The 24,680-nt window shown below is 38.3% G+C and overlaps 1 protein-coding gene across 10 annotated transcripts in view; it reads right to left on the bottom strand.

Moving 5' to 3' along the window:
* MARCHF8 (membrane associated ring-CH-type finger 8) overlaps nucleotides 1-24,680 on the bottom strand; it is a 123,879-nt gene that overhangs the window by 23,805 nt on the left and 75,394 nt on the right. Inside the window, exon 1 of one of the 10 annotated variants that reach the window (XM_040485759.1) lies at nucleotides 20,127-20,237. The exons of 8 other annotated variants lie outside the window; for them this stretch is intronic. In XM_040485759.1, the coding sequence (XP_040341693.1) occupies nucleotides 20,127-20,138 (12 nt within the window). In that variant the 5' untranslated portion in view covers nucleotides 20,139-20,237. Of the gene's footprint in view, nucleotides 1-4,171; nucleotides 4,312-20,126; nucleotides 20,238-24,680 lie in introns of those variants that run through there. One more of the 10 variants, XM_040485761.1, reaches the window with a different exon arrangement.

Raw genomic sequence — 24,680 nt, 5'->3', positions numbered from 1 at the left:
TCTTGAATAACCTACCTTATCTTTCTCCCTTGAAAATGACCTCCCCGACACAGAACTGCTATGGACTGGATTGTATTGTGTCCCCCCAAATCTGTATGTTGAAGTTCTAACCCCTAGTACTCAGAAGGTGACTGTATTTGGAGATAGGGTCTTTAAAGAGGTAATTATGTTAAAATGAGGTAATCAGGGTGGGATTTGACCCAATATGAATGGTGTTCTTCTAAAGAAGCTGAAATTCGGACAAAGGTACACACAGAGAGAATACCAGGTGAAGACATGGGAGAAGGCAGGGGCGGCCATCTGCACACCAAGGAGAGAGGCCTCAGATGAAACCAAACCTGCTGACACCTTAATCTTGGACTTCTAGCCTCTAGAACCATGAGAAAATTAACTCCTGTTGCTTAAGCACTCACTCCGTGGTGATTTTGTTATAGCAGCCACAGCAAATGAGTATAGTAATCTTCCACACTATCATTTTCTTTAAAAAAAAAAAAAAAGCAGTGAACATTCCAAATGTAAGTCTGATTTTCTAAAAATAAGAAAGTAACTCTTCTTGATTCCTACTGGCCTTGCTCTAAGCCCAAATGAGTAAAATAAAACAAAACAAAAAAACTATTAATGGAAGAGATTATCTCATTTCCATTTTTAAGATTACATATTCTCTATTCATCTCACATTTCACAATAACCATAGGGAAGACTAGAAAAGGCTGAGACACAATTAGCAGGTAAAATTCTTTTGGTCAGTCAGAAGTACAAAGGAGCCAGTAGATCTAAAACTGCTTTGAAAGAGTAGATTCCATGCCACCAAGGCTCCGCTAAAAGAGAACTAGCAATCAAGAAAGTGTTAACTTTCCCCTTTCCCTCAACCCACCAAATTACATACTGCCTTGACTTTGGTATACACTTGGCTTTTGAACACTCAACATCCCTAAAATGTTAGCACAGAAACATTTCAAGAGCTCCCAAGTGGCCTGCCAGCTGGCGCTTGTTTTGACAATGTTGTCTTGTCTTCACAGCAATGTAAATGTGCAATTTTTTGATTATTTTCTATATATTCTTTTCTTATTTTATAAATCTGAGTGAAAACAGAAGTTCAAACTCTTGAGTATAATACAATACAGACACTGTTACTAAGTGCATAGCCTCAATGGAATGTTTCTTGGTCTTAAGCAAGTCAATCAGATAGTTACAAAAGAAAAGAACAAAATTATAAAGTATGGTTAAAGTGTTGGCAATGTCACCAAAGACTATTTCTAAGAGACCAGATGAATTAGGAATTTCATTCATTCATCTTATTTGCGCCTTCACTCACGGGGAATGGAGAGTCTGTCCACAGAACAGGTAAATCTGTAACCATTCAAGTTTCATTCATGAGTCAAGAATGTACTATGGACAAACACAGGGCACTGCTGTGAATCCAGGCTTAGAGGCTCATCTACTGGCAATTTACCACTAAATTTTAATTTAGTTTACTAAACTAAAACAAAGATACCACACGTCCTGGATTATCGGTACAGAAAACCAATACAACTGCTATGACATTACCCACTACCTTTCAAGAAATGGCCAATTTAACACTACCTGGAAATCCACAAAGACGTTCTGAGGTACTAAGAAAAGCAGTAATTCCTTTCCCTGACTTTTTTTGACACTTACCATTCCATAGACAGGGTTATTAGGGTGGGTCTCACTGTTAAGCTAGGTAACTTTATAAATCCAGACTGAGATCGAAAAGTTGCTTATTACCTTATGAACTTGAGAAATAAATTTAATGATATAAGCCTGTGCCCTGTTTCCCTTGTTAGAACAATTCAACTAACCTGGATTTAAGTAAATATTTTTTAAAAGGCTTATAAAAAGTTAAAAAAAAAAAAGAACAATTCAATATTTTACACTGGTAAAAATCAAACAACTTAACCAGCCCCAGCAGATACAGATGTTTTAAAGACTGAATTCTGTCAATATTTAGAATTGCTTCTCCACTGCCTGGCAGATTAACAATTCAGTTCCAATAGACCATTGTAATTTCCCTTAAATGCTGCTACATTTATTCGGACTTACTGAAAATCTAAGAAGTTCAGGACCATAACAGAACTATTTTTCAGGAAGCAAATCCCAGCATGCATTCAAACCAGTGACTCATTCATTCCATACTTATTTACCATGCGACTACCACATGCAAACAACCATATTAGGCACAAAACACGGACAAAAATGAATCTCGCTCCTAGGCCTGTTCTAATGACGATGTCACCACAGAACTGCTTTGAAATTGTGTTTTGATGAGAAATATACAACCGGGGGGAAAATGAACAAAAACATTTTTAAGAACGTTAAAAAGCACATCCATGAATTATAGCAGGGTACAATGGTACGCTTCGGAATAAAAAGAAGTAAAGTTTACCAAACATCAATGTTAAGAACGGGAATTAGGCATACCAAAGAGAAAAAGAGTTCCATTCCGGTTTAAGCCAAAACTAAGCTTCAATGCCCAAGTGATACAGACTTCAGCAAACTATTTTTATAAATCTTTAATATGCTTAGTCACCACTTAATGGGTCCACCACGTTGTAATCCTGGGAGAGAGAAAAGCCTCACTGCTGGTAGCAAAAACTGTTACCTTCTTTCCTCCGAGAAGGCACCAGGTGATGCCACACTGTGATACCACCCGCTCCCCTGGCCTTCTCTCCTCTCCATGTGTCTCTGGTGGGCTCTTTTTGCCTATGTTAAGCAAGAGCTCCTCAGAACACAGTTCCATATCCTCTTCTCATTTGTGGTCTCCCTTAGACCAGTGCTTCTGAAACTTTGTGCACTTGAATCATTTAAGGACTTTAGTAAAAATGCAGATTGTGATTTGTTAGGTTCGAGGTGGGTTGAGATTCTGCATTTCCATAAGTTCTCAGGTGACTCCCATGCTACTGGTCCCCAGACTACACTTTAAGATGCAAATTTCATTCCAAATCCTGGGCCAGCATAATCCATAAAGGCTATGATTCATTTTTTTAATTGAAGTATAACAATATCATTTTTTTTCAGTTTTTTTAAATATGAAATTTACTGTCAAATTGATTTCCATACAACACCCAGTGCTCATCCCAAAAGGTGCCCTCTTCAATACCCATCACCCGCCCTCCCCTCCCTCCCACCCCCCATCTACCCTCAGTTTGTTCTCAGTTTTTAAGAGTCTCTTATGCTTTGGATTCATTTTTTTAAAAAGCAAACCATGACTAATATAAAAGTGAATTTCTGCATACAATATGGCAGTGAGCTCACAACTGAGTTAATAACAATAAATCAATCAGGAAACTGACTGATACATACACTGGGAAAGGAGTCTGAGGGTGTGAGAAAGAGAAGTTTTATTAATGTAAGATGTTACCAAATCACAAAGATAAAGAGAAGCTCTGTTGAAGAATAAGGGACATTTCACAACTTAATCAGTCCTGTCAATGGCGTTTTCCATGTCCATGTGTGGCTCCAATAGCATGTACCTTGAGGGTAGAACAGAGATGCAGAGCCCACAGAGACCAAATACGCCCTAGAAAGTAGAAGCCAAGAATTAACAAGAAGACAATGAGGTGAGATGTCTAAGCAAGTTTTAAGGATTTTGTATAAAGGAGTCAAACAATTAAACTTCATGTGGGAGCTTCCCTGAAACTCTGACCAGGACCAGTGATTAAAAACACAAGAAACAAACAAGGAAAAAACAAAACAAAACAAAAACACTCTGTGTAACAGATAACTATGTATCTACCCAATACTCATCCCTGCCAACAGAACAAATTTGTTCCGAGCAGGAATGGACCCAACCCAAAGCTCTCACTTTCTCACTCTCTCACTCTCTTTTGCAGTTAAGGCTAAATATGTAAGAAAGTTCTCCCTAGACATTAAACTTGAGGTTTTCTGGGAGAACATTTTGCTTTCCTGATATAGCCATTGCTCCTTTCTCCAGCATTCCTCCTTTCCTCAGTCACCCTGGAATAAAGATAGCATGCCAGGAGGTGCAGCAATCACGGTGGGACAGTGAGGAGAAAAAGTATACACACAGGTCTCCAACTTTTTAGTCTTAGGGCACCTTTACAATGTAAGTTACTGAAGACTCCTAACATTTTGAGTATGTGGGTTATATATATTTATATTTTCCACATTACAAATTAAAACAGGGGCACCTGGGTGGCTCAGTTGGCTAAGCGTCTGACTTTTGATCTGGGCTCAGGTCATGATCTCACGGTTCACAGGATCAAGCCTCACGCCAGGCTCTGCATGAATAGCACAGAGCCTGCTTGGGATTCTCTCTCTCTCTCTTTCTCTCTCTCTCAGCCTTCCCCACCCCCACTCATGTGCTCTCCCTCTCTCAAAATAAAACTTAAAAAAAAAAGAATGTTTACAATATGAATGTCTTAATTCAATCAGAATAATAAGCCCAGTTAATATAAATAACATTTCCATGAAAATAACTATCTTTCTGAAGAAAAATAAGTGCACAGAGTAACACAGTTTTATATTTTTGTAAATCTTTTGGATTTATAAAGTTATTGTCCAATTAATAGAAGACAGCTGGATTCTCATATGTGCTTGCACATTCAATCTCAGATCTCTGTTGTTTTTAACTGAAGTAAATGAAGAAAATTTGGCCTTATACAGTTAGGTATTTATAAAAGGAATGTGTATTTAAAAACTATTTGAGGTAACTGGATATTCTTTGTACTACATAAAAACTCAAGTAATTAGCTGTGATGTAAACTCTAAAGTGACATTAATAAATTTTTAATACTCCATTAAAATCAACTGGCCCATCTTTTACTTTGATTTTCTCTCTTAATCATGTATGACTCTATAACATCACACCCTTGGCCATTTAGAAATTATTGGTTCACTGAGTTATACAACTCTTTCAATACTGACACAATCTGTTATGCAACATGAAAAAAAATAACTCATTAATATAACAACCATCATCTTTAACTACTGAAAAGTTACCAAGCTCACAGCGATGGATACAAGTTTTCCAAAATTCTAATTTTTGCTTAGAGATGTCAAATTTTTTCATTGGCAACAAAAACTGTTACTTGCTTTCCTTGAAAAGAAAAACTGGCTCATTCATTCAATTTAGAGAAAATGGCTGACAAATCTCCAAGTCAGAATAACTAGAATTTGCCAGTAATTCTTTCAAATAAAAATTATATTCCATTAAAAACACTGACTAGTTAACTTAGCAACTCAATCATAGACGTGCTTTACCCTGAGGCAATCGCTGCACTCTGGCATGCAGTAGAAATGATTTATACCGGGGGCGCCTGGGTGGCTTGGTCGGTTAAGCGTCCGACTTCAGCTCAGGTCATGATCTCACGGCCCGTGAGTTCGAGCCCCGCGTCGGGCTCTGTGCTGACCGCTCAGAGCCTGCAGCCTGTTTCAGATTCTGTGTCTCCCTCTGTCTCTGCCCCTCCCCTGTTCATGCTCTGTCTCTCTCTGTCTCAAAAATAAATAAACGTTGAAAAAAAAAAAAAAGAAATGATTTATACCAGATATGGAAAGATGGAATAAAACACATAATTTATAATGAGGAGAACAGTCAATTAAAAATGACACACATATTAAAATTGGTAGAAAATGAAGTCAAAGTATTGTTACAACTGTCTTTGAAATGTTCCCAACGTTAAAGAGATGTAAGGTATAAGAAATATATCAAACTTCCAAAGATAAGCAAGCACTAAAAAAGCTACACAAAGAGATACACTTGCTAACACCATACATAAAATAAAAAGAAATTCTTAAAAGTGTTCAACTAGCCCACATGACGGTAAGAAAAAGAGAAGTAAGAGAGATGGGGAGAGAGAGATGGGGAGAGGTAACAAAACAGAACAGAAAATAAAAAGTAAAATGGCACCCTTAATTCCTAAAGTATCAGAAACTATCCTAGGGGCGTAGAGCAAATAGAGAAACATTTATTCAAGAAAACTGACTACACGTTGGTAAGAACACTGGGGATCTGTGGCATCTGAACCACAACCCAGTCCATCCTCAGGCTGACAGAAGCTCTACTCTGGGAGGGTGCAGCCAAGAGAAAATGGCTCTATTTCTCCCCAGCTCCCAACAGCACAGAATGGTATCTCCAGGAGAGAGGCAGGCCCCAAGCATTACACATCCTACTCCACCATCTCCATATTGTAGAAGCCATGTTCCAGGCAAAAGTGATTAGAAGTAGGTCTGGGCTCTCTCCTGCACAATGCCCACTGGCAAAGCAGAAGCTCTACTCCAGGCATGGCAGACTGAGTGTAATGTGGTCCCAACTTTGCTTGGCCCCACAGACTAATAGGGTGGAAGTTCCACACCAAGAAAGGCAAAACAAGAAAGCCACAGGCTACTGCCCTACCAATGTACTGCTCATAAAGCAGGTGTGTCACTTCAAAAGATGTGGGTCACCTTACCTGCCCCCAGCTCTAGAGAGTAAGCTTTGATTTTGCAAAGGTGGAAAGGCAGGCCAAGAGAAGAGAGCTCCTCTGTTATCTCCAAGGAAACAAACATTAACTATAATAGAATACGTAGAAATTCAAGGCTAATGGTGCTGGCAAAAACGATGACATTTTATGAGGAGACTGGTAGCTCCAAGAGAGCAACAAGCAAAATCACAAAACAACTAAAAGTGTACCACAGAAAAGCAGGGGCAGAGACAACTAAGAAGGTCCTCCAGAGGATGGAAGAAACCTCAAATACTGGTCTTGAAAACAAGAGCAGCAGGGGCACTGGGATGGCTCAGGTGGTGAAGCATCGTGACTTGAGCTCAGGTCATGATCTTGAGGCTCAGGAGTTCAAGCCCCACATCAGGCTCTGTGCTGACAGCTCAGGTCCTGGAGTCTGCTTTAGATTCTATGTCTCCCCCCCCCCCCCACCCCCGCTCTCTCTCCTCTGCTCTCTCAAAAATCAACATTAATTTTTTTTTCTTTTTTAAAGAAAACAACTGCAGCAAAGGGATCTGAATTTACTTGGATCAGACCATGGAACAATGCCCTATGAAACTGTCCAAAATAGCAGAGCAATCAGCCAGCAGTTAATGGAACTAAAAACTCAGTGTGAAATCAACAGAGACATGAAAACTTAACATATCAGGGAAAGGCACAGTCAAAAAGAACACTGCTATAAACAGTCATCTCAACTTGAGAGAATGCAAGCCCAAGGCTCACCTCTCTGAAAAGCAAAATCAAACTATATATTGTGAGGAAAACCGATTTTACTGTAAAAATCTGTAAGTTTTACTGTAACTTTTACAAGTTACTAAACAAAGAACAACCCCCAGGAGGTGGGGGGGGAGGGCTGTAGAAAAATTTAATTCAGAGATGCTAAAAAGTATTATCTAAAACATACAGCATTGGGGCGCCTGGGTGGCTCAGTTGGTTGAGCGTCCGACTTCAGCTCAGGTCATGATCTCACGGTTCGTGAGTTCGAGCCCCGTGTCAGGCTCTGGGCTGATGGCTCAGAGCCTGGAGCCTGTTTCCCATTCTGCGTCTCCCTCTCTCTCTGCCCCTCCCCCGTTCATGCTCTGTCTCTCTCTATCCCAAAAATAAATAAACGTTGGAAAAAAACAAATTAAAAAAAAAAAATGAAAACACAAAATACCAAACTTATCCAATGCAGCTAAAGCTGTGCTTAGAAAGATACTTACAGCTGTAAACACTGATAGATATAAAGAATAAGCTCAAATACATTACTTCTGCAACAAGACACTGGTTAAAAAAAAAAAAAAAAGAGTAAACTACACCTAAATTAGCAAACAGAGGGAAACATTACATGAACATGTTAATAAGGACTAGAAATTGGATGGAGAAAAATGAACAAAACCAAAAGTTGGTTCTTTGACAAGACTAACAAAACAAAACAAAAAACCAAGAACCTTCATGTAGCTTCACTAAGTAAAAAATGAAATACAACTCAAATTACTAAAATTAGGAATAAAAGAGTTTGTATTACCAACCTTACAGAAATATAAAGGATTATAAACGAATGCTATGAACAATTTTATAACAAAATAAAAGAGAGATAGAGAGAGAGAAGTTAAATAGGAAAATTCCTACAGAGACAGACACAAACCAGCAAAAGTGACTCATGAAGAAATAAAAAATCTGAATAAGCCAGATTGAATTACTTATGTAAAAAATTTCCCACAAATAAAAGACTTAAGCACAGATGACATCACTGGTTAATTCCACCATTTAAGGAAGAAAAATACCAATTCCTCAAAAGCTCTTCCAAAAAATTAAAAACAGAATAAAAGAACAATTTCCAACTCACTCTGTGAGGCCAATATCACTTAAGAAAAAAGAAGAAGACCAAAGATACCACAAGAATAGAAACAGCACATCAATATTTCTTATAAATACAGAATCAAGAATTCTCAACAAAATATTAAACCAAATCCAGCAACAGATAAAAAGGATATACACTATGACTAAGTGGCATTTATACTAGGAAGGCAAGGTTGAAATAGATGAAACTGAACATAACACACAAGATCAAAAGAATTTTAACAAACTCAAAATGGATACAGGACGTGAATGTGAGACAGGAAACCATCAAAACCCTAGAGGAGAAAGCAGGGAAAAACCTCTCTGACCTCAGCCGCAGCAATTTCTTACTTGACACATCCCCAAAGGCAAGGGAATTAAAAGCAAAAATGAACTATTGGGATGTTCATGAAGATAAAAAGCTTCTGCACAGCAAAGGAAACAATCAACAAAACTTAAAGGCAACCAATGGAATGGGAAAAGATATTTGCAAATGACATATCAGACAAAGGGCTAGTATCCAAAATCTATAAAGAAGAAATGGGCAGTGAAGAAATGGGCAGAAAACATGAATAGACACTTCTCTAAAGAAGACATCCAGATGGTCAACAGCCACATGAAAAGATGTTCAACGTCGCTCCTCATCAGGGAAATACAAATCAAAACCACACTCAGATATCACCTCACGCCGGTCAGAGTGGCTAAAATGAACAAAACAGGAGACTGTAGATGCTGGAGAGGATGTGGAAAAATGGGAACCCTCTTGCACTGTTGGTGGGAATGCAAACTGGTGCAGCCGCTCTGGAAAACAGTGTGGAGGTTCCTCAAAAAATTAAAAATAGATCTACCCTATGACCCAGCAGTAGCACTGCTAGGAATTTACCCAAGGGATACAGGAGTACTGATGCATAGGGGCACTTGTACCCCAATGTTTATAGCAGCACTCTCAACAATAGCCAAATGATGGAAAGAACCTAAATGTCCATCAACTGACGAATGGATAAAGAAATTGTGGTTTATATACACAGTGGAATACTACGTGGCAATGAGAAAGAATGAAATATGGCCTTTTGTAGCAACGTGGATGGAACTGGAGAGTGTTATGCTAAGTGAAATAAGTCATACAGAGAAGGACAGATTCCTTATGTTTTCACTCCTATGTGGATCCTGAGAAACTTAACAGAAGACCATGGGGGAGGGGAAGGAAAAAAAAGTTAGAGAGGGAGGGAGCCAAACCATAAGAGACTCTTAAAAACTGAGAATAAACTGAGGGTTTATGGAGGGTGGGAGGGAGGGATGGGTGGGTGATGGGTATTGAGGAGGGCACCTGTTGGGATGAGCACTGGGTGTTGTATGGAAACCAATTTGACAATAAATTTCATAATAAAAAAATTTTAAAAAAGACACAATAAACATTTGACAAAATTTTGCACCTTTCCTGATAAAAACTCTCAACAAACTAGGAACTGAATTTCCTCAACCTGACAAAGATCATCTACAATAAGCCACAGTAGTTAGTTAACATCACACTCAGTGATTAAAGAATAAATGTTTTTACAGTAAGATTAGGAACAAGACACTGTTCACTCTTTCAACTTCTATCCAACACTGTAGTGATGATTCTAGGTAGGGTAATTAGGCAAGAAAAAGAAAGAAAGAAAAAAAGACATCCAGCTTGGAAAGGAAGGTAAAAGTATCTTTGTTTGTAGATGACATGATATTGTATATAGAAAATCCTGAAGACAAAAACAATATACAAAAATAAAGTCCACTTATATACATTGTAAATGAACCCCAAACCAAAATTTAGAAAACTCATTTACAGTATTGTCAAAAAAAGAAAATAGTTAGGAATAACTTCAGCATGGCAAGTGCAAAATTTATACCCTGAAACTACAAAATATTTTTGAAAGAAATCAAAGACCTAAATAAATGGAACATCCTTTCTTAATGATCCAGATGACTTAAAATTTTTAAGATAGCAAAACTTTTCCTTTTGACCTACAGACTGAAGGAAATCCCCATGAACATCCCAGTTGACTTTTTTTAGAGCAACTAACAAGCTGATCATAACATTCATTACATGGGACCAGCAACAGCCAGACTAATCTTGAAAAGGAAGAACAAAGCTATACTGATACCACAACTTGGTACAAAGCTATAATAATCAAAACAGGTGACATTGGAATTAGAATGGTACAAGAATCAATGGAATAACACTGAAAGTCCAGAAGTAAGGCTTTACATTTTTGGTTACCTAGTTTTCAGTATGAGTGTAAGACAAGTCACTGGAAAAATAGTTTTTTTCAACACATAAGGCTGGGACATCTGGACATCTACATGCAAAAAAATGAAGGTGGACTCCTTCCTCATCCTATACACAAAAATTAACTCAAAATGGATCACAAAACCAATATAAGAACTAAAACTATACAACTCTTACAATATAATATAGGAGTAAATCTTAATGACCCTGAGTTAACAAGCAAAGCCTTCTTAGACACACAGCAGCAAAAGACACACAGTGGCAAAAGAAAAAGGTAAACTGGACTTCATCAAAATTAAAGACTTCTGTGATTTAAAGTAAAACATCAAGGGGTGCCTGGGTGGCTCAGTCAGTTAAGCATCTAACTCTCAGTTCCAGCTCAGGTCATGATCTCACAGTTCATGAGATCGAGCCCCACCCACATCAGACTCTGGGCTCTGCACTGACAGAACCTGCTTGGGATTGTCTCTCCACTTCCCCCACTCTCTATGCCCTGCCCCCTCCCTCAAAAATAAATAAACTTTAAAGGAAAATTCTAACTTAAAAAATATAAAGTACAACATCAAAAAATGAAAAGAAATGGGAGGAACAGAATGAAACAGAATGGGAAGAAATATTTGCAAATCATACATTTAATAAGGGACTTCTATCTAGAATAAACAATGTTTACAACAATAAAAAATAACTTCTATGCCCCTCGCCCGTTCATGCTCTGTCTCTCTCTGTCCCAAAAATAAATAAACGTTGAAAAAAAAAAAAGAAAATATTTAAAAATAACTTCTAAAATAAGCAAAGGATCTCAACAGACATTCCTCCAGAATAGATATACAATGGCAAAAAAAAAAAAAAATAAAAAGGAAAATAAAAGAAAGGAATTTCCTCCATTTGATAAAGAGCATCCACAAAAAAACTACAGGTAACATTACATCTAATGATGAAAGACAGCTTCTTCCCCAAGATTATGAAAAAGCCAATCATCCCAGTTCTCCCCCTCCTCCTCCTCCTCCTCCTCCTTCTTTTCTAATTTAATTGGAGTAAAATACATGTAACATATAATTTATCATTTTAACCACTCTTAAGTGTAAAGTTCAGTATTGTTAAGTGTATTTATGTTGTTGGACAACCAATCTCCAGAACTTTTCATCTTGCAAAACTGAAACTCTATACACATTAAACAACAATCCCCATTTCATTGTCTCTCCAATGCCTAGCAACCACCATTCTACTTTCTGATCCAATGACTACCTTAGATACATCAGGTAAGTGGAATCATTACCTAGCATGATGTCCTCAAGGTTCATCCATGTTGTAGCATACGTCAGAATTTCATTTCCTTTTAAAGGCTAAATAAAATCCCATATTTTGTTTACCTAATCATCCGTCAATGGTCAACTGTGCTGCTTCACCTTTTGGCCATCATGAATAATACTATTATGAAGATAAGTGTCCAAATATCTCTTCAAGACCCTGCTTTCAATTCTTTTGGATATATACCCAAAAATGGGATATGCTGGATCATATTCTATTGTTAATTTTTGAGAAACCATCATACTGTTTTCCATAGCAGCTGTACCATTTTACATTTCCAGCAACAAGGCACAAGGATTCCAATTTCTCCACATCCTCACCAAAACACTTTTTTAAGTAGGTATCCTGATGTGTATAAGCTGATATCTCATTGTGGTTTTGAACTGCAATTCCCTAATGACTAGTGATGGTGAGTATCTTTTCATATACTTGTTGGTCATTTATGTATCTTCTTTGGAGAAATGTCTAATCTATTCAAGTCCTTTGCCCATTTTAATTAGGTTATCTGGGGGTGCCTGGGTGGCGCAGTCAGTTAAGCGTCCGACTTCAGCCAGGTCACGATCTCACGGTCCGTGAGTTCGAGCCCCGCGTCGGGCTCTGGGCTGATGGCTCAGAGCCTGGAGCCTGTTTCCGATTCTGTGTCTCCCTCTCTCTCTGCCCCTCGCCCGTTCATGCTCTGTCTCTCTCTGTCCCAAAAATGAATAAACGTTGAAAAAAAAAAAATTTAATTAGGTTATCTGTTGTTAAGTTGTAGGTTTTTGTTGTTGTTCTTGTTGTTTTTTTGAGAGAGAGAGAGAGAGAGAGAGAGAGAGAAAGGGCATGCACGAGTGGGGGAGAGGGGCAGCGAGAGAGAGAGAGAGACAGAATCCTAAGCAGGCTCCATGCTCAGCGCCGATCCCAGTGCAGGGCCTGATCCCATGACGCTGGGACCATGACCCAAGCCGAAATTAACAGCTGAACACTCAACAGACCAAGCCACCCAGGCACAGGTTGTAGGAGTTCTATATATTTCTGAATATTAACCTCTTATCAGATATATGATTTTCAAATGTTTTCTCCTATTTCACAGATTGCCTTTTCACTCTGTTGATTATGTGCTTTGATGCACACAAGTTTTTAACTTTGATGCAGTCCAATGTATCTATTTTTACTTTTGCTGCCTATGCTTTTAGTGTCAAGAAATCACTGCCAAATCCAATGTCATGAAGCCTTTCCTCCTATATTTTGTTTTTCCAAAAGTTTTGTAGTTTATTTTAGTTAGGATTTTGATACATTTTGAGTTAACTTTTGGAGGCAGTGTAAGAGTCCCACTTTCTTCTTTTGCATGTGGATGTTTAGTTTTTCCCAGCACCATTTGCTGAAAAGAGTGCCCATTCCCCCCTGATAGTCTTAGTACTTTTAAATCATTTAGCACTCAAAAATCATTTGAGCACACACGTGAAGGTTTCTATCTAGGCTTTCTATCCTATTACATTGGCCTAAATGTCTGTACCACGGCCAGTGCCACAGTGTTTTGATTACTATTGCTTTGTAACAAGTTCTGAAATCAGGAAGTGTGAGACTTCCAACTTTGTCCTTTTTTTTCAGTATTGTTTTGACTATTCTGGGTCCCTTGAGATTCCATATGAATTTTAGTATATGTGCTGTAAAAGCAAGCGCTCCATATGAATTTTATGATAAATGTTTTACTTTAGGTAGTATTGAACTTTTAACAATATTAAGTCTTGTGTTCATTCCATGAACACAGAATGTCTTTACATCTATCTATGTCTGATTTCATTTCTTTCAGCAGAACTTTACAATTTTCAGAGTCCATGTCTTTCATCTCCTTGGTTAATCAACAAAAAAATTCCTAGTATAAATGAGTTCTGCAAAGTCACAAGACACAAGATAAACACAAAAAAATTAATTGCATTTCTATGTATATCAGACAGGACATGAAAATTATTACTTACAGTCATTGTAAAAAACTAAAGTGTTTAGGTGCAAATCTAACAAAACCAGACGTGAATGCTAAAACTAAAATGCTAATGAAAGAAATCACAGAAGATCTAAGTAAACAGAGACATACTGTATTCATGGGTTAGATGACTCAGGATAGGAAAGCTGTTAACTCTTCCCCAAACTGATAGACAGTTTTAATGCAGTTCCTATCAAAATCCCAGAAATTCTTTTGTAGATACAGAGAAAATTATTCTAAAATATATAAGAATAGGTAAAGGAATTAGAATACCTAAAAGAATTTCATAAAAGAATATTAAGGCAGGAATAATAAGTCTACATGATTTCAAGACCTATTACATAGCTACAGTAATCAAGACTGTGGTATTGGCAGAGAAACAGACACACAGATCAATGGAACAGGATAGAGAATTCAGAAACAGACCCATATAAACAATGTGCCCAACTGACTTTAGAGAAAGAATCTTCAACAAATGGTGCTGGAGCCACTGGACAATAAGCAAAAGCAAAAAAAAAAAAAAAAAAAAAAGACCCAACTTGAGTCTTAAACCTAATATTAACTCAAAATTACTTAAAGAGACTTAAATATGCAACATAAAACTGTAAAACTTTTAGAAAAAAAAAAACAGAAGAAAATATTTAGGATTAGGTGAAGAGTTCTTATACTTGACATCTAAAATATGATTGATGCATGAAAGAAATAACTGATAAATCAAACTAAAATTTAAACCTTTTGCTCTGGTAAAAGGATGAAAATAAAAGCTACCAGCTAAGAGAAGATATTTGCAAACCACATACCCAACTAAATACTAGTAACTAGAATATATAAAAACTGAAAACTCAACAGCAAAAAAACTTCAATCAGAAAATGGGCAAAAGACATGAAAAGACACTTGAATGAAGAAGATATGCAGATGGCAAATAAGCATATGAAAATATGTTTAACATCATTAGCCATTAGGGAAACAGAAAGTAAACCATAATGAAATTATCACTACACATCTATCAGAATGACTAGAATAGAAAATAGTGACATCACTAAATTCTGGTTGAGGATACAGAGAAGTTGGATCATGCATATGTTTGTTGCTTGCACAGGAATATAAACTGTGACTTGCTGTGAAAAACACTGGAACTTTCTTTAAAAATTAAACATGCAATTACCACATGAAACAGTCACTGCTCTTCTGGGCATTTATCCTAGAGAAATGGAAACATATGTTCACATAAAAACTTGTACACAGGTGTTTATAGTAGCTTAATCCAAACAAATTCAACAGGTGAACACTTGAACACTATGCTATATCCATACCACAGAATACTATTCAACAATAAAAAGGAAATCACAAGAAATTATATGTAGTAAAAAAAAAAAAGTTTACAAATTGTATGATTCCATTTATATAGCATTCTTTAATTAACAAAACTATAGAAAATGAGAATAGATTAATGGCTGTCAGTGGTTAAGGAAGGTAGTAGGTGTGGCTATAAAGGGCAACTGAAGGATCCTTGTGGTGATGGAAATATTATGCATCTTGACTACATCAATGTCAATATCCTGACTGTGATATTTTACTAGAGCTTTGTAAGATGTTACCACTGGGTGACAGTAGGGAAGTGCACATGAGATCTTTCTGTATCATTTTTTACAACTGTGTACCTGTGCTATTGTGATTATAAGAAATGTTTATTTGGTCATTCAGGTAACCAAAATATAATTTGGTTTTCATCCATAGTTCCTGGCTCATAGCTCCCCAAACCCTTCGAATTTCCTAACCCTGAGAGTGATTAAGGTGTCTCTTGTTATGTTAATGAGGTTGACTTGGGAAAGCACCTAAGGAAGCGGCCTTGTGATTAGAGTTGGAACTTTTAAGGGAGAGGGGCTGGAGGTTGAATCAATTGCCGATGGTAATGATTTAATCAATCAATCACACCTATGTAATGAAGCCTCCATAAAAACCCAAAAGGACAGTCAGAGGAACTTCCAGGTTGGTGAACATATGCAGATGTAGGGTAAGTGGTGCTCCTGCAGAGGACACAGAAGCTCTGTGCCCTTTCCCCGTACCTTGCCCTATGCAACATTTCCATCTATCAGGCTGTTCCTGAGTTGCATCCTTTTTCAATAAACTGGTGACCTAGTAAGTAAAATGTTTCTCTGAGACTTGTGAGCCACTCTAGCAAAGTAATCAAATCCAAAGAGGGGGTTGTGGGAACCACTGACATATAGACAGTAGGTCAGAAGTATAAGTAACAACCTAGACTTGTCACTGGTGTCTGAAATCCAAAGAAGGGGTCATGGGAACCTCCAATGTGTAGCTAGTCAGAAGCACAGGTAACAGCCTAGGTTTGTGACATCTAAAAGGGACAGTGGAGGTGAAGGGGGTTAGTCTTGCAGAACTGAACCCTTTAGCTTGTGGAATCTGATGCTATCAACAGGTAGACGGAGTCAGAATTGAGTTGAATTCTCAGATACTCTGCTGGTGTTCAGAGAATTGCTTGGTGCTATGTGGGAAGCCCCACTCCCCATATTGGAATCAGTACCACAACCAATGTGTATGTATTTATGTATTTACGTGTATGTGGGTTTGTGGTATATATGAATTAAACACCATAACTAGGGGCGCCTGGGTGGCGCAGTCGGTTGAGCGTCTGACTTCAGCCAGGTCACGATCTCGCGGTCCGTGAGTTCAAGCCCCGCGTCAGGCTCTGGGCTGATGGCTCAGAGCCTGGAGCCTGTTTCCGATTCTGTGTCTCCCTCTCTCTCTCTGCCCCTCCCCTGTTCATGCTCTGTCTCTCTCTGTCCCAAAAATAAATAAATGTTGAAAAAAAAATTAAAAAAAAAAAAATAAACACCATAACTAAAAGGCAGAGATTTTTAGATGAGATATAAAAACAAGATATAACTACATGCTACATATAAGAAAAATACTTTAATAAACACAAACAAATTACAAATAAAGCATAGGACACCAATAACTAGATGACACTAATAACAAGAGAGATGTTGAAATTATCTAGCAAAGGGGCGCCTGGGTGGCACAGTCGGTTAAGCGTCCGACTTCAGCCAGGTCACGATCTCACGGTCCGTGAGTTCGAGCCCCGCGTCAGGCTCTGGGCTGATGGCTCAGAGCCTGGAGCCTGTTTCCGATTCTGTGTCTCCCTCTCTCTCTGCCCCTCCCCCGTTCATGCTCTGTCTCTCTCTGTCCCAAAAAATAAATAAACGTTGAAAAAAAAAATTATCTAGCAAAGACTGTACGCAGCTCAAATGACCATTCACAACTCTTATAGAAACCGGACTCAATAGTAGAGAAATGACAGAAGAAAAGAACTTGATATAATAATACAAAGTATTCAATCTGAAACAACAGAGAAGAAAAAAAAGATTTACAAAATACGGACAAGGGCTCAGCTGGTTAAGCATCCGGCTCTTGGTTTCAGCTCAGGTCATGATCACATGGTTCGTGATTCAAGCCCTGCATCCGGTTCTGTGCTGACAACATAGAGCCTGCCCGGGATTCTCTTTCTCCCTCTCTCTACCCTTCGCCTGCTCATTCTCCCTTTCTCTCTCTCAAAATAAATAAATAAACTTAAAGAATATTTTTAATATGGACAAAATATCAGGGACCTGTGAAATAAAACCAAATGGCTTAACAGTCATGTCACTGGAATCTAAAAAAGGAGAAAGAATACAGTGCTGGAAAATACCTGAAGAAAAACTTGACAAAATGTCCCCAAGTTGAGCTAAAATAAAAGTTCCCAAGTTTATAGAAAGACATAAACCTGCAGATTAAAGAAGCGGAGTAAACTCTAAACAGGATAAACAAACAAAAAAACTTACTGGAAATTTTGCTTTAAAAAATAAGGCCTTGGTCAGTGCTATGGACTGAACTATGACACCACCAAAGTTCTTATGTTGAAGCCCTAAACTCCAATGTGACTGTATTTGGTGGGGCTTTAGAAAGCAGGCAAGATTAAACGAGGTCATAAGCAGCCCTCCTCCAACAGGAGTGGTGGCCTTATGAGAAGAGGGAGGGAGAGCAAGCAATTTCTGTCTCCACACATATGAACCATTTTGTTATGGCTGCCCAAGCAGACTAATAAAATTGGTAAAAAGGGTTCAGAAAAAGTATGAAGTAATCTACATCTATCTCAAATATAAATGCAAACCTCTGGTAGTTTTAAGGAATAACAAAAATGGCACAGAAATATCATCTTATAAAAAGTTCAAATTTGAAATAAAATTCAAGGCACAGTCATTACAATTATAACTCAGGAAAAAAAAACAATCATATCACAAAAATTCAGGGGGAAAGCCTACAATTTATAAAGCTACTTCCACACACAGACTGGGCAATTTATTTAAAGTTATGCAAAATGCATCAGTGGTTGTCTTCAATAAAACAATACAGTTCAAATTTATGAAAAATGTGATTATCTGCTTCATTTTTTTCTAGCTTTAACATGATGATAATGAAGTAACAAGAAGCTAGAAAATATATGAGATGATCAAGCTTAAGACAGTAACAGCTAACCATTTGCTCCTGGCCATTCATCCATATTCTCTGGACGTTAGTTTCGTCCCTTATGAAGTGGGTTTGTATGGAAGGGAGTGGGGCAGAGACATTAACAGAGATGACCCCTTTGGTTCCTCTGAGCTCCCAAATGTGGTATATATATGGGGAACATGTTGCCCTATTTAGTTCTGCTCAGCACCACACATACTGCAGTTTTAAACTCATCACCGAACTTATGAATAAATGGGTTAGAGTTCCAAAACCCTCCTGACACAGACTGATAAATGCTTTTTAAAATGCTACATGTAACATGGTATGATTAGAATGATGATCTTCCTAGTAATGTATTGATAAATACAATCTTTTTCAAATGAGTTTCCTATGAATTTTCATTTTTATTTTTTGAACATGAAATAAAGTTATGAAAAACATAAAGGTCTTTCTATTCATTTATATTTTTAAAACCTTAATTATACAAGCAGTAAAATTAACAGATTTTAACTTCTGCCATTTAAAAACTCTTTATGTATCCAATAAATCCTTTATATATAACTCTTTATATATCCAATAACCCTTGAGGTTAGCTGAAAAATCTTTATCAATACAAATCAGAATACATTAGCTATAAAAGTTACTATAGAAATTGTAACACTGTAAATACTTCCTACAGTGCTGTATAAGCAAATAACCTTTATAGAAAAACTATTCAATTTCTTTAGTATAGACTGTATTCTCATTCATCAGGGAACACATTTATTGACCATATACTATGTGCCAGGTACTGTTCTAAACCCTTGGGAATGATGAATGAACAAAACAAAGATTCCTACTCTTGTGGAGCTTAAGAAAATGGTGCAGGAGGAGACTGTTGGTCTTCTCTGTCTCAGAGTTCAGTATATATCTATTCACAAGACGTTGGTTCACTGAAGAGTTTCAAAACTATAAATGATATTTCATGGTGAAATGCATACATCCAATTTGGCCCAGATGCCTTGAGGCTCTGATTCTTTTCATTGTTACTATCTTTGTCCCTTATAGCTCAAGAGTATCTCATAGCCTCGGCAAAATTAACAGAGATAGCATCCATAGAAAATAAGACAGACATGCAAATGGCAACATTAGAATGTCCCTGCCAAATGAAATTACATGTCTGGCTTAGACACTTAGACACTTAGACACTTAGAGACACACACACACACACACACACACACACACACACACACACACGGTAATACCGACAAATAGAACTAAGAGCCTTTGTTACTGCTCCATCTTTTATGCATTTTCCATCCTATAAGAAGCTAAAAAATCTTCCCAGAATGAATAATGAATGCTCTAGCAGAAAGAACCAAGCCAGGAGACTTCTGAAAACAATAATTCCTCCAGAAAATGCAATGGAGCCTGCAGCTGTGCTCATTCAAATTATAAACTAAGTTGTCTTTTTCAGGACTTTCCAAAGCCATTAATTCCATGATTTAAGTTTACATGGGCAAAATCCTGTCAATTAGACATTTTTTACACCAACAGGAGGACAGCATGAAAAAAAATTGCTACAATTTATACACTTAAATGCTTATTTGGCTTAAGAATACTTTTCACAATTTCAAGGAACAGTTTTATTACAAAGTACAACCTTGAAAATGGAATTAAATTGCTAAGCTTCTCTGGTTGAGAACCTCAATAGTGAGGTATCCTGGCACAATTCTGGTTCTACATATATTTATTCCATAAGGCCTAATGGCATCCCTAAAATCAATGAGAAATCCGGCCACTGCTGACAGAGCACTTCCCCTACCTGAAGCTTCATTTCCCAGCAAGATGCATTGGGGAGTCCTCAGTGCAACTGTCCCCAGCAGCATGTTCCTGGGTTCGTCTACACAGCAGCTGCCGCCCTACAGCAGCAGACAGCAGAAGCACATCCTCGAGGCTGGACTTGTAAGGGCTTGCTGGAGCCTTTGGCATACCACTCCTGTGATCAAACTGGACTAACTACTTCCTCCAGCTGATTTCCAAGGAACTAGATAGTGAATGAATAATTCATGACAAGTCCATTCCAGCAACCCATTTCTGCTCTATGGTCTACTCCCCACAGCAATTTGCAATGTAAAGATTCTAAAGCATATACTTGCTGGAAGGCAAAGAATGAAAGTTCACTTTTCTAGTCAATGACAGTAAATGTTAGTAGATCTGTTTGCTCTTTTTTCAGGCTAACCTATTACCCAGACTTACTTAAGAGATTTTTTGAAATGTAGAAAAGGTAAATGATTAACCACAGATGTCTAACACTACACACAAAAATTTTTTTCTCCATAAAACCTGACCTACAAAATGGTTTCTGGTGGTAGGAAAACAGCAAAGTGCTTGCTCTAAGATCAGCAGGTCAGTATTTACATTTAGCAAAAGACCAGTTCCAACAGAGCACAGAAAATCATGTTGTGGGGAAGGGAGTTTTCAGTAACAATGCCAGGAAACAAAATGCTTCAGAGGGGAATTTTCCTGGTCTCCCAGGCTAAAAATATAACTTTCATCTCACTGATATTCTTCTAAAAAGAACATGAACATTTGTTTTCACCAATTTGTCAGTGCTTACATATTTTCAAATGAGTGTTATCTAAAATCGTCAATCCTCTGCAACCAAAAACATGATTCCAAGAGGAACTTGAACAAAAAACAGAAGGCCCATACTTTTATCTCAGCTCCACCTCCAGAAAGTCCAATCCTCCCCCTATCATTTTTACCTAACTGCTTCTTTTTTTCCTCTTCTTCTGCATTCACTGTGAATATCTCAAGCTTTGTACTCTCAGTAAGTTCATCTTCCAGCCATGACTGTTCAGTTCCTAGCTACTTCAAATTTATTTGATCTGCAAATTGGCTCCCCATGTGACTCCCTGGCCCTGTATTCTTCCCTTTTCACCTCATTCTGTTATTTTTTTTTTCATTCTGTTATTTTATTGTATCATTTCTGAGTCTGTGTTTTATGAAACTCAGGTTCTTAATAGCTTACTCCTTAATAGCTTACTCAGGAATCTGCTCCCATTTTGAAGGGAAATTAGCTTTTCTTCCAGAATAGACTCTGTATGGCTAAAACAAACAAATCAGGAGACTACAGATGCTGGTGAGGATGTGGAGAAACAGGAACCCTCTTGCACTGCTGGTGGGAATACAAACTGGTGCAGCCGCTCTGGAAAACAGTGTGGAGGTTCCTCAAAAAATTAAAAATAGAACTACCCTATGACCCAGCAATAGCACTGCTAGGAATTTACCCAAGGGATACAGGAGTGCTGAAGCATGGGGCACATGTACTCCAATGTTTATAGCAGCACTTTCAACAATAGTCAAATTATGGAAAGAGCCTAAATGTCCATCAACTGATGAATGGATAAAGATGCGGTTTATATATACAATGGAATACTATTTGGCATTGAGAAAGAATGAAATCTGGCCATTTGCAGCAACATGGATGGAACTGGAGGGTATTGTGGTAAGTGAAATAAGTCAGTCAGAGAAAGACAGGTATCATATGTTTTCACTCATTTGTGGACTTTGAGAAACTTAACAGAAGGCCATGGGGGAAGGAAAGGGGGCAAAAAAAGTTACAAACAGAGAGGGAGGGAGGCAAACCATAAAAGACTCTTAAATACAGAGAAATGAGTGTTGATGGGGAGCAGGGAGGAGAGAAAAGTGGGTGATAAGCAATGAGGAGGGCACCTGTTGGGATGAGCACCGGGTTTTGTATGGAAACCAATTTGATGATAAATTATATTAAAAAATAATAGTAATAGACTCTGTATCCTTCTTCTGCATGTACCATGCCTTTCTCTCCATCCTGTCCTGAGTGCAGAGGGCTTGTGAGGCCTTCCTGTTGGCTTAAGCTTCACTGGTGTGTTCTGTGGACTGCTTCTGCATGTGTTACTGTGTAGTCTAGGGGAGCTTCTCCCCTTACAGATTCATTCTAACTGGTGTTTACAGAGTGTGAAAAAGGGAAAAGAGAACCAGCTCAGCTGGGACTAGGGCTACAGGCAGTTGTAACTCTAAGCTCCTCTCGCTGGGAGCTATTCTTTTCCTCCCCAACATTAATTCCTTCAACCCTTGAGAGATTTCATCTCCATCAGAGAGTCCAGCACAGGCTGTTCTCTTCTTCCTCTGCAGTCATTCCTTTGACCCAACTCCCGAGCACCCACTCCTACCTCCACCCCACCCTGTCACCTGTAGCTTACTATAGTTATGCCCCTTCTTCCACTTACTGTTCTCCAAAGAAACTTGCATTATTGATGTTCCCTCCTGCCAGGTGTTCTGCTACCTCCCAGTCTACTGATGAAGATAATCAGCTCTAAGGTTTGATTATTCTACCTTTCTTCTCTACCTCTTTCCCAGTCTGAGCATTCCAGAATAGTAATCTCCAATGTGTCTTTCTTTATCACTAAGAGAAACCCACAAGGAATGACTTCCAGTAACTTGGAATTCCCAGTGCTCCTACAGCACTGCCAATACTTACTCATGCTCCTTGACACAGACATTAGGGATTTTGCAATGTTGTGTTCACTATCCTTTCTCTCATAGAGCCTCTGAATAGTGTGGGACTAAGAATGAGCTGGGGTGTCTGGGTGGCTCAGTGGGTTAAGCATCCGACTTCAGCTCAGGTCATGATCTCACAGCTCGTGAAGTTTGAGCTCCCCATTAGGCTCTGTGCTGACAGCTCAGAGCCTGGAGCCTCCTTTGGATTCTGTCTCCCTTTTCCTCTGCCACTCCCCTGCTCATGCTCTCTCTCTCACTCTCAAAAATAAACATTAAAAAATATTTTTTTAATAACAGAAAACAAGAATGACTGAGCCTAACCCTTTGAATACTTAGAAACTTTCTCTCACCAACCATCAGCTGTTTTCTTTGAATAGCTGTTGGTATATTTCTGCCAGTTTTTATCTATTTGCTGTTCATATCATTAAGTCTAAAAGAATAGATATTTTGAGGGGTGCCCTGGGTGGCTCAGTCGGTTAAGCATCCTACTCCTGATGTTGACTCAGGTCATGATCCTACAGTTCATGACTTTGAGCCCCGTGTCAGGCTCTGCATTGACAGTGCAGACCCTGCTTGGGAGCCTCTCTCTCCCTCTCTCTCTGCCCTTCCCCTGCTTGCTCTCTCTCTCAAAATAAATAAACATCAAAAAAAAAAAAAAAAGAATGGATATTCTGAAATTTAGCTTCACTCTTCCATCTTAAAATAGAAATCACACCACTTTAAAAAAAATTAATAGTCTGATATGGCCACATCAAAAAGTAAGTCAAAGACTTATGGCATAATAGACATCAAAACAGTAGGTCATAACAAAATGACTACAGGGGATACTGTTGGTTGCCCTCTCTTCTTCCTTTTAACAGAACCCCCAATTCTCTTCAGTATTTCCCTCTCCCCAGAGTTACCATGTATCTCAGGATGCTGACACTTCACCCCTTGTCCCTAAAGCAGGTTGACTGGCAAGAGCCCACTTGTGGCTCAGGAGGTGATATGTGCTGGAAGTATCTGGGAAATACCTACTCATGTTTAGAGAGAGCAACAAGCTTTTCTTCCTCTCCTCCTCCCATTCACAAGGCCATATACAGCCCTGAATGTTACTGACAACCACCTACATCAGGGGAAATCTGCCCTGAGATGAAGTATACCCCATGAATGGTAGAGCAAACAGTGAGAAAGAACCTGGGTCCTTGGGAATGGCTTGGATATGCTGGATCAACCACCCTTAGGCCCATCCTTCTCTTTAATATAGACCTCCTTTTATATCAGCTAGTAAAGCTTTTCATTGTTTAAGCCAAGTTGGGTTGGTTGTTCTGTTACCTGCAGCTGAAAGCATCCTCAGAGATGGCATTTGGACTGTTTACATGATTAAGTCCTCTTTTGTTAGCCTGTATATTTTTTAAATTAATTCAGAACTTTAAACTGATTATTAAGGATATTCAAAAAAAATCAATGATTCTCAGATTTAGCAGAAACATAAAGATCATCTATTCCAACCCAACACAGAGCCTGAATCCTTGTATAATATTGCAGCTCTGGCTCTTTCTCTTTAACAATCCCAATAACAGAGAATTCTCCAGCCACCTCCCAAGGCAGCCAATTCGATTCATTCTGCTGAAAAATAACTCCTTATTACTGGCAGACTCATCATCCTTTGGCCTGAGGTGTCTATAGGAACACAGGATTTTAAGAGCAAATTAAAAAGAGGGTAAGCAGTTTGGTGCAATGGTGGCAGCAGTGGTACAGTGAGGGCATGAACAAGGCACACTGTGGACACCAATCTCCCCCAGAGTATCAGTTAGGTGGCAGAGTTGTGAATTCATTATTAAAACTCTTTTTT

Source organism: Herpailurus yagouaroundi, unplaced genomic scaffold (assembly GCF_014898765.1).
Source record: "Herpailurus yagouaroundi ecotype Mexico unplaced genomic scaffold, PumYag 163, whole genome shotgun sequence".
Classification (NCBI taxonomy): domain Eukaryota; kingdom Metazoa; phylum Chordata; class Mammalia; order Carnivora; family Felidae; genus Herpailurus; species Herpailurus yagouaroundi.
The sequence above is the reverse complement of the archived record's forward strand: the minus strand, read 5'-3'. Positions and strand labels throughout refer to the sequence as shown.